The sequence below is a fragment of the Lottia gigantea genome (assembly GCF_000327385.1).
Source record: "Lottia gigantea unplaced genomic scaffold LOTGIsca_14, whole genome shotgun sequence".
NCBI classification, from domain to species: Eukaryota; Metazoa; Mollusca; class Gastropoda; family Lottiidae; genus Lottia; species Lottia gigantea.
Genome location: NW_008707617.1, coordinates 539,729 through 557,037, shown reverse-complemented (window position 1 = coordinate 557,037; position 17,309 = coordinate 539,729). Strand labels below are relative to the sequence as shown.

The 17,309-nt window shown below is 32.9% G+C and overlaps 1 protein-coding gene across 1 annotated transcript; it reads left to right on the top strand.

Moving 5' to 3' along the window:
• Positions 1-4,276: 4,276 nt before the first annotated feature.
• LOTGIDRAFT_186050 (hypothetical protein) lies at positions 4,277-6,025 on the top strand. The gene is made up of 2 exons (XM_009049615.1): positions 4,277-4,738; positions 5,102-6,025. Exons 1-2 carry the CDS (start codon positions 4,289-4,291, stop codon positions 5,837-5,839), a joined length of 1,188 nt encoding a protein of 395 aa, XP_009047863.1. The 5' UTR covers positions 4,277-4,288; the 3' UTR covers positions 5,840-6,025.
• The last annotated feature ends 11,284 nt before the right edge of the window (positions 6,026-17,309 follow it).

The following is a 17,309-nucleotide window of genomic DNA, read 5'->3' as shown; positions in this document are numbered from 1 at the left end:
GCCTATCAGGAACCTTTGACTATCAGCATGACCACATTTGGCTTCTGGAATTTTTAATGTAACTTTGGTAGGCCTATCTTCCCTATCAGCATAGTTGCTGACGTGGGCTTGGGTGTAGGCTATAGTTAAACTGCTATGTAGGACTAGTTTCAACATCGAGCCCGGCTATACCAGTTCCAGGTTTGATAACTTAGCGTCTATGTACTCTTGTAATTCAGCGATTTGCGCCATTATTTTACTAATGAAATTTTTAGGAACGGGAACTGCAGCGCCCAGCGGCTTGTTATGCTTCATGGAGCCAAGTTTTCATCGATTTTGAGCGTAAATTCTGTCTAGGCAATGGAGTAGCTGTCATTTGGTAATTAGCCTGTCAAAGTATCGAACTGAAAGCTATCCATTGGTTGTAAATTATCATAAAATGAAAAAAAATATATATACTTAAGTTGAAGACCTTTTGCTGTGGCGCCATTTAGGCTAAGCTAAAATTACCTCGAATGGAGGAGAGCGAATTTTTCCTCATTTTGGTAATTAATTGTTTAATGAAACGAAATAATATATCAAAACGGGTATCAACGAGTGCCTTACATGTCTGGTATACTGTCTGGCCCAACAAAATCTTTTTCTCTCTGATCACTAAGCAAACGAAGCACACATTGACAAGCCGTAACTTGCATCAGGATTATAGTTTAAACACAGATGCCGCTTTTAAGGAATATTCGCCGAATCGTGATGAGATCTGATTTTGGACTTAGACATTTGCGACGCAATTAACCCATAGATGTGTCTAGAGTCTGTTTGAAGGGCTGAAGATGAATATACAGAGGTGCTTAAAAGAAAACACGAAAACCTGCTTAAAACGTGCTAGGTAATATAAATAACCCCAATATCTAAACAATCATCTTTAATCGACATTAAGGGATAGACACGCAACATTTCGACAATTTACATGGTCATTCACCTGACATTCAGACAGAAACAGAGTTGTATTTACGTTCTGTAAACTAATCGGGCTAAATGTTAGTGTAAACGAGATGATTTGCTTGACACTTGATAATGTATTAATGGTTATTTCTGTAACATTAACAAGAATTAAAGGATGTAATTATGAATATGTTTATTAATCATATCATATACAAATTTCCATTATCCGGACTTTCCGGATTTTAATATTGTTTATTTTAATCTTAGTATCATTAAACGTGTCCTTTCACATTCAGGTGTCCTTTTATTATCAAATATTTCTCATGTTTCTTCATATCTCGCAGTTAACGAAGTGTAAGTCCATAGACATTATCGCTATCAGACTTTACTCTTGATACAGGGACATTTTCGGGGATTGATTTGGGTCAAGTATATAATTCTGAGACCAAGGTACGATTGGTCAAACGGATGTTAAACATTTAAGGTCATAGCTCAATGGAGGCAAATGCCTCACTTTTGAAACGTTTTTTTCACAAAATGCCTCACTTTTGAACTTTTTTGAGCTACGGCCTTGCAAATTTCCTTTATTCATAACACTTTTCTGAAAAAAATATGTTTAATAATGCAAACTATTATTTACATCATTGCGTGTCACTACCAATGACTATATACCGTTATATTGGTAATCTACATTTGACGAGAAATTTACTAAATGTCTTAAATTTGAACACGATAATGCATGGTTAGGGTTAACCCCATCCCCCCCACCCAGATCATTTTAAAAATCAGCTAATGGTGAATTAATACAGAGCAATGATTATAACACCTTTAATGGACAATTATTTCAGGCTTAGAAACTCCTACATCTGAAAGAAATATTATATGAGAGACGGTGTGTTTATTACATTCTCATAATTTCCTCTTAATACGTGGATAATGATAAATTTACCTGTCGCTAATGATATTATCGCTTATATACGTCATAATAACCCTCTGATACTCCCATTACATTTATATTTTTGTTTATTGATAAGTTCGTGGAAATATTGATAGTGATTAATCGCCATGCTCAAAGCGACCATTTATTTTACCAACAAGATCAAACTTAATCAGAGACTATATACAATGAAAAACATAAAACATTTTATCTTGCGGGTGTTGATATTTTGGAATTGAATATAAATCATTTTCATTGATTTAGCCTATTGTTTTGTTTGTTCTCCTATTGGCGTTCATTAAGCTACTAGAAATAGGATACGGCGACTGACTTGCCGATCCTAAAAGTACATTAATCAGATAAGGGTATTTTAATATTGTAAGTGAAATGACGTTGTGACAGCTCCCACGTGCATTTGAATAAATTCCTATTTTACAAGTTCTTGTAATATAAATAATATATATCTATGATGGACGTATAACACAATGATTAGTAAGTTTGACGTATCCACTAAATTGGAGCAGTGGAATAACTGTGTTTTTTTTTTATGTAAATGATTTATTGATGGTTTCCAGAAATTCAATAATACTTAGGTGGTATTGTGAAGTAGGAGTCAATTGGCGATTGGATCCGACGCTGATTGACCGACTTCAGTAACTGTGATCAACTTGATGGTCGCAAATTTAGACTACCAAAGTCAACGATAAGACTCGTGAAAAAAGACAATTTGGTGACAGCTGCAATATTTTGTCATCTTTCGCAGATGCTGACAGAATAGCATTAGGGAAAGTTGAAAGTGATTTCATAATATGTTAGGAATTAATTTTTTTTACGATGAACTCTCTCGACTGAGTCAAAATATATGAAAATGGATTCTCAACCTAATTGACTTGGTTGAAACAAATATTTTGCTCTACATAGTTCCAGTAATGGGACATGAATTTAATCTCTTAACAGTCATTGATAGCTTGACTGATCCTGTTTGTGGAACAGGAGATTAGCGGATTAAACTTTTGAAATAATACTATGACTATGACTAACTAAATTACTACAGTCCATAGTATACGCCCACCTATAGTACAATTCATAGCACCCTTGGGTAAAATTTGTCACATACAAACCTTTTTCTATATGGCCACATTGTCCAGCCTGAAGGGAAGATGAATGGTGTCGATGGTCATTTGGACCCTAGGGAAGGAGTATTTTGGTTTTTTGGATTAGATTCTTGTGATGATACAATATTCTTCAGTAATGATACAGAACTCTTCTGTGGTGACACAGTGATCTTCGATGATGATATGGTAGACTGATACAATATTCTTCAGTGATGATACACTGGTCTTCTGTGATGATACAGTAGTCTTCTGTGATGATACAAAAGAGTTCGATGAAGTCTTTTATCATAGAAAGATATTCTGTGTCTTTTCAGAGGTCAATGCAATACAGTAGTTTAGGATGCCAATTTTTCATTTTATTCGATAGCTTAAAGATGGCATTTCTTAAATGATCTATGCCCTATGAAGATTATCTTATTAGAAGTGGGAGTTGGCCACTTTTCTATCCTAGACAACACCTTCGGATTGTATTGAAACGAAAGTAATTACTTTTTTAAATTTGCCTTAAAATAAATATTCAGGTTTTTTTAAACAAAATAATAAGAGAACAATCAAAACTATAAACAGACAACCTAAAGTACATAGTAGGACTTCAAATGTAGACAGTCGTAGGTTTAACAATAAATAAAAATAAAACGTTTCAGTTACCAATATTTAAGAGCAGAATATATACCATGTTATTGCCCGTACTAGGAATGACTCACTTCCTGTGCTTTCATTCCTTGTAGGTGTCTAATATATTTTTGTTGGTTTTGTACGCAACACCGGATGTCTTTACTAGACAGATCCTTGACATATTTTAATATATTTTAAGTTTAACATATTCAAATGGATCTAATTGATTTAGGCTTTCATCCTTGAAGTTAACAATTATATATCTCAACAAACTGTGCTACTGTCTGTGACCGTAAGTTGGGTCGTATAGTTCAAATTCCGTTCTTTTTTATGAGTATCTTCGGAGAGTACTGGATGACATAAAGGGTACCAGTCCACACCAAGATTGTTTTGGTGGGAACTGACAGGTTTTAGCCTTATCTTATCTATTTAAGACATAATATGCATGTCAAAACACCAGCGTGAATAACTTGTATCAAGGAACAGGTAGGTTATGTTAATGGCTATTTCATAAGAGGAATTAAAATAGAAGTAAAATTAAAGGTAAATGCAGTTTGTGTCCTTGTAAAGTATTAGATTGAATAGTCAAATAGAAATTTATGCAAGATTAATGGACAATGAGTTCATCTGACTACCCAGATGTGCATTGGATGAGGTCGTTGTGGTTGAAGCCTGGATTTCTGTCTTTCAGACATTGGTCATGAGCCGTTGTACACCATTATCAGTCCTTGTACTGATCCTTGCAGCAGCTGTTCAGGCATGTCCAGTGCAACATCCATGTTATTGTGGTGCCATCATACACTGTAACCGACTTCAGCTGACTCAAGTACCACCAATAACAGCTTCCGATAATCTATACACTGTATTTGACATTTCTCATAATAACATCTCTCAAATTCAACAAGATGCATTCAAGGGACTGAAAATTTCCGTGTTGGAAATAACAAATAACCCCATTTCGACTGTTGAAGAAGGTGGTTTTGGTGGTCTGGAACATTATCTGAAACGGTTGTTGGTATCTCATACCACTTTGAAGAGTCTACCAAAGTCGATGGGAAATCTGCAACAACTAGATAGACTAGATATTGGATTTAATCAAATTACGTCAATACCAGATGAAGTATTCCAAGGAATAGGAAACAGTTTACAGGTCCTCAATTTACAAGATACGCAAATGACACAATGGCCACAAGGAATGCAGCACATGAAATTTTTAACGCAGTTGGATATATCTTTCAACCACTTTGGACAAATACCAAATGGTGCTTTTGGCGCAATGGCATCAACTCTGGAATATCTTAATTTGGAACAATGTTCTTTAACAACCTTTCCAGCTGCTGTAAACGATCTGAAAGTTCTCAAAGAGCTGAATTTAGCTGGAAATCCTTTGATATCTATTCCTGATTCATCTTTCGGTGCTGATCTCGTCGCATCTTTAAATGTTCTCGATATATCCAATACTGGTTTGACTGCTTCCCCTTCTGGAATTAAAGACCTAACAAGTATAACGAAGTTGTCCATGGGAAACAATAACATAGTTACTATTGCTGATGGTTTACTGGCTGGAATGAATGAGACCATACAAGAACTCGATATTAGCAACTGTAGTCTCATCAACGTCCCGATAGCAACCTTCGTTAATCAGAAGTCCATCAATAAGCTTGACATGTCCAACAATCGTCTCCAACTTCTGGATAATTTTGCCTTCAGTCAGTTGGAAAGTGTTCAGGAAATAAAGCTGGACAATAACCCAATAGTTAATGTTAAGTCTTCAGCATTTGAAAGATGTGACAAACTGGCTCGAATTTCTTTCAGGGGCTGCTCCCTGAGGAACGTACCAGGCGGTTCATTGGGTAGAGCTAAAAGTTTGGAATTTGTCGACCTTTCCCACAACACAATTAGAAGTTTAACTGATCAGGTATTTCCAAGCTTAACACAGCTCAGGACTGTAAATCTTACGGGAAACTTTCTGGGTACGATATCTAGACAGGCTTTTGAATTACTGGAATCTACGGAGACAATTTATATGGACAGATGTGGACTAGTAGACGTTCCAAGGGGTATTCAGTCTGCTCCCAAACTCCGTGAAGTTATACTGTACGACAATAACATCGCTTGTGATTGTGAATTGAAATGGATCTTATCTTGGAAAGAAGCTGCGGGATTAATTCCAAGGATATTTGGTAGTTGCAGCGAATCCAACGTTACTCTAGACCATTATACAAGATATGAACTTCAACATTGCCCCTAACTACATGATATAAATATCATCTATAGCACAAACCTATGGGGATATTGGTTGTGTTTTTTTATCTGTAATTATTTGTCTATTAATGTATAAACTGATCTCAATCTTCGAAATATAAAGAAATGAATGATTTTTAAAATCGTAATAAACTAATATCAGAAGATACAATAAAAAGTACATTATGCATGGCATCCTTGTTTTAGAATTATGTGATACCTGAAGGTTCGGGTACTTTATTAACCTCCCTAATTTAACCTTGGCCGTCATTTCCAGTTTGCTCTCAATTATGGTGTTCTATATAAATAATTTCAATATGTCACGTGTTGTGTGGGTTAAGGATCTATGGACAGCAAATTGAAAAGAGTAGTCTGATGCAGCTGTTTTTGCAAATTTCTCTCATTGTACACTACATGGCTTTCCTGTCTTCTAATATCTCATTAGGAGCAGAAGTCTAGGTCAGTTGCTAAATATGTTTACAAACAAGATCAAAAGGAAATTAAATGCCTTGACAAAGATTCCAAAAAATATACCACATTGAAATGATGACATTGTCAGACAAAATCTAAGAGCAATAATACAAAATACATACCACAAAATATTATCAAGCTGTAACAGATCTCATTTTGATAAAGTTTCATCTAAATTGAATAGAATTCTAACCGCTTCAGTTTGAGTTCTTACTAAATCAAGACAAAATTGGTAACTCAAAACTCTTTAACCTTCAAATCATCAACTTCCAACTTGGTTCAGATCTCCAAAACATACTAAGTTTCATCAAAATTATAGCTTCTATTGAGCTAAAAATAAAAAACAAAAATTATTTAACAGCAACAGACGGATAAGGGCATTTAAAAAAATCACTAATTAAATAAAAGTCATTATATATTATATAAGTAACACATAGATATAAAAAGTAAAAAAGGACAAAATAGAGTTGCACTTCAGAATGCAGAAAAAATATTGCAGACATTGTTGGACAGAATCACTCATAATTACAAACTGATACAAATATATTATATAAATTGATTTACAATCTCAATTACAAACAGATAAATGGACGGAATGTATATTATATTGAGCATTAGAAAAATACAAATAAAATGCAACCAGCGCATTCACAGTACATCACAAAAATCAAATATTTTATAGAAAATAAAATGAATACCAAAACTAATATATATTTTTAAAAAATGGAAAAATATTCTTTGGTGCCACTTGAAAACAGGCAAATTGAAAAACTGAGAAAAATGTTCCAAAAGAAAATTCATTTGTATTTAAAAGAGCACTTACAAGAAATGAAAGGAAAATGACAATATACAAAAAATTTAGTCCTCAAAATAATTAGAATAAAAAACATTCAAAAATAAAACACAAATATATTTGATTTTGGACGGATGAACACAATTAAATTATAAATTTTATATATTTATATAATACAAATTTATATAATCATTTTTATAAACAAAAATTTCAACATTTTATAACAAGATTTATAACATCTTTTATAAAACATAGCATATGAAAATATATCATTGGTATAAAATTTCATAAATACTTTCATTAGGGGTCCATAAATATATCACAGTTAAAAAGAAACTTATAGTTTCTGACAAATACTTAATCATACAGCAAGTTTTTATCACTGTCATAAAAATACTGGTATTTAAAGTTGTTGCTTACAAATGCATATCTTGCCAAAATGGCTCGCCATATGATATCATTAGCCTTGTTTTGAAAAATTCTGCACTTATCCTATAAATAATGTTTGCAGTTGGATACTTCAATTAGTTTTTTCAAGCAGGTTCTTATTAATAAGGCCATAAAATAAATTGTGATATTATTGCATGGTAGCGTGGGAATAACAAAAAAAATCACTCTATTTCATAGAATTAATTGCACTGGTAATTTTGGAAAATTACAGTTTATTTTGGCCTGTTCAATTTAAATTTTGTTTACTTCTTAGATTTCAACACATCTTCTAAAGCAGTTGAAGTGAACTGCAAATCCTTGAATTTTTCACAAATTTTGGATTTCTCCATTTCCAGTTTGGTTAGTAATTTTTTGCTGTCTGCCAATTTTTGAACTGCAATGTGATGAAGTTCAACATGGTGTTCCTTTTCTTTGCCTTTTGATTTGTCAGTTAATTCCATTTCTGATATGATTTCTTCCTCAAGTTTCTTTATATGGTCTGATGTATCGAGAATTTGTCGGGTCACATTGGAGAAATCAACCAGTAAATCATCATAGTCATCCTAAAATATACAGAAATATTTGATAACACTCTTTGTTATTGGTAAATATAATAGTGCATTGGTTTTATTTAAAATTATTGTGCTGGATCTTATATTGAAATTGAACAGGAATAGATCAATGGATACACTTTATTTATGAATTTGAACAGATATAGATCAGTTTGTACAAATTATTTATCAATTTGAACAGGAATAGATCAGTTTGTACAAGTGAATTATGAATTTTAACAGGAAAAGATCAGTTTGTACAAGTTATTTATCAATTTGAACAGGAATAGATCAGTTTGTACAAGTTATTTATGAATTTTAACAGGAAAAGATCAGTTTGTACAAGTTATTTATCAATTTGAACAGGTATAGATCAGTTTGTACAACTTATTTACAAATTTTAACAGGAAAAGATCAGTTTGTACAAGTTATTTATCAATTTGAACAGGAATAGATCAGTTTGTACAAGTTATTTATGAATTTTAACAGGAAAAGATCAGTTTGTACAAGTTATTTATCAATTTGAACAGGTATAGATCAGTTTGTACAAGTTATATATCAATTTGAACAGGAATAGATCAGTTTGTACAATTTATTTACGAATTTGAACAGGAATAGATCAGTTTGTACAAGTTATTTATGAATTTTAACAGGAAAAGATCAGTTTGTACAAGTTATTTATCAATTTGAACAGGAATAGATCAGTTTGTACATTTAATTTATGAATTTGAACAGGTATAGATCAGTTTGTACATTTAATTTATGAATTTGAACAGGTACAGATCAGTTTGTACAACTTGTACAACTTATTTACAAATTTTAACAGGAATAGATCAGTTTGTACAAGTTATTTATCAATTTTAACAGGAATAGATCAGTTTGCACAACTTATTTACAAATTTTAACAGGAATAGATCAGTTTGCACAACTTATTTACAAATTTTAACAGGAAAAGATCAGTTTGTACAAGTTATTTATCAATTTGAACAGGAATAGATCAGTTTGTACAACTTATTTACAAATTTTAACAGGAATAGATCAGTTTGCACAACTTATTTACAAATTTTAACAGGAATAGATCAGTTTGCACAACTTATTTACAAATTTTAACAGGAATAGATCAGTTTGTACAACTTATTTACAAATTTTAACAGGAATAGATCAGATAGTAAGTATATTTCCAAATGTTACGATGGCTTGAATGAAGTTTCATTGAAGCAGTTGACATAACAAAAACAAATTTTTTAAAGCTTCAAGCCATGATAAGGTCAAGAGATTACATTGGTATCAAAATCAGACATTTAAAGGTCAATTTTAATACAATACACTAGGCCTGAATGAATGGAGAAAGGTGCATTAAATTTTTCAATTCAACGTCTTAACATGTGAGTCACACAATTCTTTTGACTTTTAAATGTAGTAAAAGCCAATTTCCTTGTCTGCCATTCTGAAGTGCATCATTGACAGGAGGAACCTGGTTGGAAAATATTGTCTTTACCCATGGACAAACGAACGAAAAGAGACACAGAATTACTAATTAGAGACCACATAGATAAGATATTTATTTATTTGTTTACCTGTTTTTGTTGTTCAGGTGATACACTAGAGCTTGTTTGACTATCAGTCTGTTCACTATGTTGTTGATTGTTTATATAGGAATTCCACAAGGCTGTACCAGACATGTTAGACATGATATAACTTGGTTTACTTTTAGAACTTGATGGTACATCTACAAAACAGTATTAGTTTCATCATTATGTGCAATTAAGGACAGCCATGAAAGATTGCTTTGATTCTCAACTGTTGCACTTAGGGATGCAAATCCTATATAAAGACCGTAGTTTACCATTTTTGGAGGTTGATTTTGGTCAGTGAGCAGTGAAAACTGTTACTGATTAGCTCAGCGAAAAAAATTCCTAAGTTTCTAAGGCTAAGGTATGATTGGTGAAACAGATGGCGAATGTGTCCCTTAACTGTACCCACCTTCAAGAGTATATTTCTGTGTTAACTGTGTTATTTGGTTGTCTACAGAGTAAGTAGAACCTTGAGCTGTACTCTGTTTTAATTTATCTTCTAAATCACCTAAACTCTGATGTAGCTTATTATTCTTGGTATAGTTACAGTATTTCTCTAATCTAAAATAGCAAAAAATAATCCACACTTGAGTATCAGTACTGAATGATCACTAGCTCTTAATCAAAAGGACAGAATCCAACAAATTCAAAACAGCAGGTGGCATTTTAATATGAGAAAACGGTCAGGTAAATCAAGACTTTGCGGGCAAACCAGACATCAATTTTTTATTTTGAAAAGCTGTACAGCTGCAAATGGTTTTCGAAACAAATATTTGGACGACTTTTACTGTATGAGTTTTAAAGGGACATTCAGCTTTTTTTTAATAGGTCAAATATTTTTTGCTTAATTTTGTGAAAACTATGAACCAAACTCTAAAGAAATGTGTCCTTTATTGTATCTGAAAGGTTTAACTAAAGAAAATTGGCTGTTAATTTTTTTCGATTTCGAAGTATGACCTGTATCGTAAGAGATGATCGTCTCTTTCCTCCGTGATAGAGGGGATATAAAGGGTAATAGAAATTAAAAGTATCATTGTATTTAAGTCACACCTACCTGTCTTCTAATTTATCTTTATTGAATTTAGCTCCTTTTATATCAGTTCCAGTATGTATCTTCACATCTACTAAATCATCCACCACACTTGCTTTCATGGTTTCATTGTCTTTCTGTCCAAATATAGATTGTATCAGTTTATTAGCTGCATCTATATCACCTGGCACTGGGGCTACAGCTAATTTTTGAGCTGTGGTAGAAGTTTGTTGGTACCGAGCGAAGAATAAGTCATTACATAGGACACTAATAGCACGTTGATATTCTCTGGTAAAATCTGGGTCATTATCATTGGTTAGGTCACCTGCAAATAACAGTAAACAATATAATAGTATTAAAGGGATTGTAAAAAGGTTTGTCTTCATTTTTTTTATCTGAAGGGGAGCATAAATTTACACTATTCCAATTTTCAGTCAGATATCTGTGGTTCCTGCAATTCCACAAACAATAAGTGTCATAGAAGGCTCTTCGCTTTTAGTGATGTCATCAAACACGTATTGTTTAGTGAAATTGCAGAAATCACAAACGTCTGATTGAAAATTGGAATGGTGCAAATTGATGGTAAGTGTCCCTGAAACATATGGGGTGTTCTATATTCACACCCCCAGCAAAATTCAAACAAATTCTCCAAGCTGAAATTAGTCTCTATCAGCTATTGCACCGCAATGTGGCCGCCCCCATGGCACATTGAGCTGGTTACGGGCCTGGATGATGCTGTGCGGTAAGACTTGTGAACTAAGCATCAATTTCGGAGTGCCCCCATATAGATTTATGAAACTAACACACGTACCTGCTTTTATATGAGCTAAGGTATGAACCAAGACTGAGATAAATTCTCCAACTGTCTGTAATCTAGCTGTTCTAATGTACAGGATATGATTGTTGCCATCATAATAGAAAGAGTTACAGTACATATTGCCCTTCAGCTGTTTATTGGGTGGAATCTGTTCAGCTAACAGTAGTGTGACAGGACTGTGGTTACAATGAAGTGACAGTAGATCTAATACAAAACAACCAAATTTATAGATGACAAAACTTCTAGCATCAACTTTATTTAAATCTACTGGTTTCAGTTCTTTATCTGATTCCCATTCTGACTCTCTTGGATCAACATGATTTCCTGAAAATATATAAAATGTACAGATACAGGGGTGTATCTCGAAAATACCTGAGGAGAGGCCAAAAATAAGGTGTCTCTCGGAGTCTGAGGTGAGGTCTGAAGGGCCAAAGCTCCTATAGGCCAGAGGTCTGGAGGCTGCTAGAGGCCCCCAAGAAGCCAACAGATTTCAGATGGTCGGGATGAATTTTGAGCATTAAGAAGGCATAATTTTCACTTCAAATAAGACCCATCACAGACCCAAGGGGGAAGCCATGACCCAAGAAATTGGAATGAAATGTCAGGATTTTTAAACTTAAATGAAGAAAGTGGGCTATCATGTTGACAAACTTTGATCAAGCAGAAAATTAGGATGGCACTTTGTTATACATTTATTTCAATTTGATTTACCTGATTTTGATTTTGAGCTCGTTTTGAAACCACCATTTGCTACAGTTTTCTTTATTTCTTCTAATTTTTTGTACATTGGTGAAGCCATTAGTAGGCTAATCATCTCGGCTTCATTTAATGGTGGTGTATTAGTATAAGTACTAGGTAATGCATTAGCATCTGGTCGAGGTGTACTAGTTGTTGGCTGGAGTTCAGGAGTACCTGGTCTACCAACTGGTTCTTGTCTAGCAGGTAAAGTACCAACATTTAATGTCTCTTGAAGTGCCATCATCTGTAAAAAAAAGTCTTGTATTAATGCATGCAGATTATTTGGTGCCAGATTTGTTTGTCATTGTCAAGCTTGTTTAACATCAAGATTGTTTGCCAATGTCACACTGGTTTGCCAAAGTCAACATTCCTTGCCAATATCAAGCTTGTTTGGCAAAAAAATCTGCTTAAAATTGTCAGACTGGTTTGACAATGTCAGGCTTATTTTCCAATGTCAGGCTGGTTTGACAATGTCAGGCTTATTTTCCAATGTCAGACTGGTTTGACAATGTCAGGCTTAGTTTCCAATGTCCAGTTTTTCTCAAAAATAAGGTATTGCAATCAAAACCAAGAGTTTTACCTCGTCTGTTTGCAGTTTCTCTCTAGTACTTTGTTGTTTAGCTTCTAGCTGTCGTTTACTATCTTCAATATTCTCTTTTACTTCTTTTTCTTTAGATTTCAACTTTTCTTCTCTTCTTTTCTTTAATTTTTCCTGAATAAAAAACATACATGTACTACCTAAGCATCATCAGCTCAAGACTAAGCACACAAATTGTTATATCAGGTGTTTCAGAAGGATGACTTTGATCATATAATACAGATCAATACAAAGAAAGGGGTCAAGAGCATGAGCTGTCAATAAAACAATCACCAAGAAAGAAAGAACCCTTATTTCACAAGGATAACAACTGGCCTTCTTGAGAATCCTGTCCACCAGCTGATTCTTGCCAAAACCTCTTGGCATTGGCATTGATCTTTCCCAGGTTATCAATAGCTTTTACAGCTGGATTGACTGGAATAATGCTGGCCATCAGGTTAACAACCATACAGTATTATTTGTGGCTGTAGCTATACAGATGTTTCTCGAATATCCTTAGATTCATTAAAAACATAATTGAAGGTAAATTGTAAGACCATCATCTTATTAAAGTGCTATCATATCATGTTGTTTTATCATTATAATCCTGCTATATCATGTTCCTCAATATTACCTGAAGTTTGGAATTCATGCGTAATTTATCTGATTCAATTTTATTGGTAAGATTTTGTAGATCACGTTCATGTTCTCTTAATAATCTTTCTTGTTCTTCCTTAGTTCCACCACTAGATTTTAACTTCTCTAATTGTTCCTGGAAATAAACATTATCTTTAGTCAATTCCTGTTTTTAGATTTGACCGAAATTTCATAGTTCCAGTATTGACAGAATTGATCCGTATTCAACATTATTACTTATGATACCGTATTGGGCACTAAATTTCATGGATCTGAGATAAATTTCATGGGGTCAGATTTTAATGCTGTCAGTCTTTTTGTAGTCTGAATCCAATAGACTATTGTGACTTTCAAATTGCAATAGATCCAGTTGAAGTTACTTGTATACCTAAAACTTTAGGCTTATTCACTTTACCAATAAATTTAATAGATGTTACCTTTATTTTGTCATTCTTTTCTTTGACAAGTTCTTCTTTACGTTTACTTAAATTATTCAGAGATTCTTCGTGTCTGTGTTTTTCTCTGACTGTTTCTTCCTCCAGTTTACCAGCATACATCTTCATTTCATTTTCAAGGCGTTCTTTTTCTTCTCTTTCAAATTCTATTTACAAAAATACCAATCATTTGAGCAACTTTTGTAAAGCATAATAGCAAATCAAAATAATGCATTTTTCAAGGCAGTACACTATTATATTTTAGTGTGATCACATCATATATGAAAAAACCAAAGAAATAAAATCAAACCAGGTTGATTTTGAAATGTACATGATCATGGCTACATAAAGAGAAATATCTATCTGGGAATTAAGAAAGACAAGCGTGAAAACTACTTACCTAATCTTTCAGCTTGAAGTTTAGCCTCTTCTTCTTGTCTTTGATTTTTAAGTTTTTGTTTCACTTCTTCTAATTCTTCTGCCATATTCTCAGCCTGTTTGACTCTTTCATGTTGTGGACTGTATTCACGTAGAGCATCAGCAAATTCCTAAATAACAAAATAACAGATTTTGCAACAATGGTCATACTTTTGCGTATGTCATGTTTTCCTTTTTGCAAAGATTACTACTTTGAATACACTTTAGTCTACTGTTAATAGAGATGAATTTATTACGTTAGAGAATTGGAAAGGTCAAATAAACTTGACCTTTCCACATAATAGTCATAAGAATACTTAATAATGGTCATTATGATTTGTATGAACTTATATCTTAAGCTTCCTTACAGAATTTGGAGGGAAATATGGCAAAAAAGGGCAACATGAAATGTTTTCACTTCAAAGACAAATATTAATGGGAAAAATTTGCCTGTATACTATCACTACATATCCCTTTTCAAAACGTAATCCTTTCAAGCTCATAGTCAGTGCCGAAATATCTTAACGTGTCCTCACACCATAGTGATAAACAGTTGCGAATAATGAAAGTGGTCATTCTGCATGTAACTCACAACTTAGTTATATGAGAGTTGCGTTTGAGACTTATAAACGGTGATAGCTATGGTGTAAAGGCTACTTAGAATGGATGGTAATAGTTACTGAACTATGCAGTTTACTAAAGACAGATGACAGAATTTGTATGTTTAAAAAAGATTTGTTTGCCACTTCATGTTTGCTCAAATCACAGTATAATTTGGAATTGAAGAATAGCTGTGAACATTACCTTATAGTGTTTTTCTTTCATATTTAATTTCTCTCTAGCAAAATTCACCTCACAATCACTGAGTACAACTTCTTTAATTTGTTTTTCATCTTCTACTAACTGTTTATCTAGTTTACCTAATTCTAACTGTTGTTTATTTAATAATAAACTCTGTTCTTCTTGATAATCTTTAGGACTTAATCCCTTTGTCTGGAACAATTAATCCACAGTTTATAATGAATCCAAAAAATATAGTATTCATCATTTGAGTTAAAATTACATTGCCATATATTCTAGTACACTTGCTCATTAGAATGGCACATGAGTTTAGCATTAATTTGATTCTCAGGTAGGGATAGATTTTTCTGGCTGTGTTAGTGACAACACGAAAACTTTAGGAATTTCAATGTATATTTTACTTTTGAGTTCTGACTAAAGAGCTAAATCATAGCTAAAGTAAAAAATATCTACTATTTGAATCCTATTTGAATTATTTACCTTCAGTTCATCTAATTCTTGTTGGTGTCGTTTCAACATATTGTCTTTTAACTGATCATGTTTATTATATAATTTATTTAATTCTTCATCCACCAATATTCTCTTTTTACTGTTAAATCTATTTTCAAGATCTTTTAATTCCTAAAATATAGATTACAAGTCCATTCAAGATACAGATTTGCCATTTTCTGTGGTTGATTTTAGTCTTGAATATATCTAAATAGTCTTCAGAAGTACTAGAAAATGAGAATCGCTAATTCTTTCAAATATGTCTCCAACTAGAAATTTCACTTTTAATTTCATTATATTTCTTTATATGGCATAGTCTCAAGAAAAGATGAATCGTCATTTTAACACAGATAATTCTGGACATATAGAATTAAAGGCTGAAATTTGGACAGTGAGCTGTGAAGACTATTCAATCAGAAACAATCAAACCTGAGCATGTCGTTTAGCTAAAACAGCTTGAATAACTTTATCACTATCTTCTTGTCCATTTTCTCTGATACCTTCTTCTATAGCTTTCTTCTCTATTTCATGAGCCTACAATACAAATATACAATTACAATGAAAATCACTTGTTTAAACAATTTACTTTAATGGACCATAGGACAGGACCGTTGCATTCTAATAAAATATCTCTTGTTATAACTCATGTCAAGATTGGAGCTCCAAGTTTCTATAAAATAAATAAAACAGATAATCATGTACCAACACAAGACTACAACTGTCTTTTTAGATCTGGGGTAGAAAAATTAGTAATTAGTACTATATAAAGCAAAACTACTAATTCTACCTAAATAAAGTGGATAGTTTTGATAGTATCCAGCTACGCATATTTCTTTGTTTTAACTATACCAATTCAAAGTTGTAAGCCAGACAAACCCACAACACTTCAAAATATCTGATGTCCTGGTAAAAACCTTTCTCAACATAAATCATATTTTTGCACTTAAGCAAACCTTCGGTAGGATTTCTTTAATTCTAGTGAAAGTAAACACATAAAATGTATCTCAAGGAAATAAATTGTGAGCAAAACTGGAATTTTTATTACATAAATTTTTTTTTACCTTCTTCAATTTGACTTCATCTAGTTCAGATTGCTGTGTCAACATTTCTTTAGTTAGTTCTGCTTCTTGCCGTCTGCGTAATTCAGCCATTTTGTTTTTACGTCTTTGAGCTAGTCTCTCACGTAAAGCTAACTGTTGTCTGGCCTGTTGGGATTCTAGTTTTTCTGATAGATTTTCTAAATCTTGTGCATGAGATGCCATTAACTGAAAACAGTATCAAAATTTGAAATAGTGAGGAGTTCAATAAGGTGAACTTGAGATCCAATTTTGGATGAGATTTTGGGATATTAATTTCAAACTCATGAGAAACAAGAATGGAGCAAATACAAAATCTAATTGTCAAATTCCTTAATATTCACCATTTAAAGCAGTGCTCTGATTTAATAAAGTTAAGCTAACTTACAGCTGCAAGCTGCTCTTCAGTTAAGTCAGTTCTAGCTGCTAATTCAGCTGCTTGTTTATTCTTCATTTCATATAACAGCTTCTCTTTTTCCTTATCTAAATCTTTCCTCTTGTTGCTTTCAGTATTTATACCTTCATCATCTAACTTGTTTGATATTTCATCTCTCTCTTCTCTCTGTCTCTTCTTCAAGTCCTCTTTAATTCTTTCCTATTTATTATGTAATGGGTATAATAGTGAGATGAAATAACGAGGAATA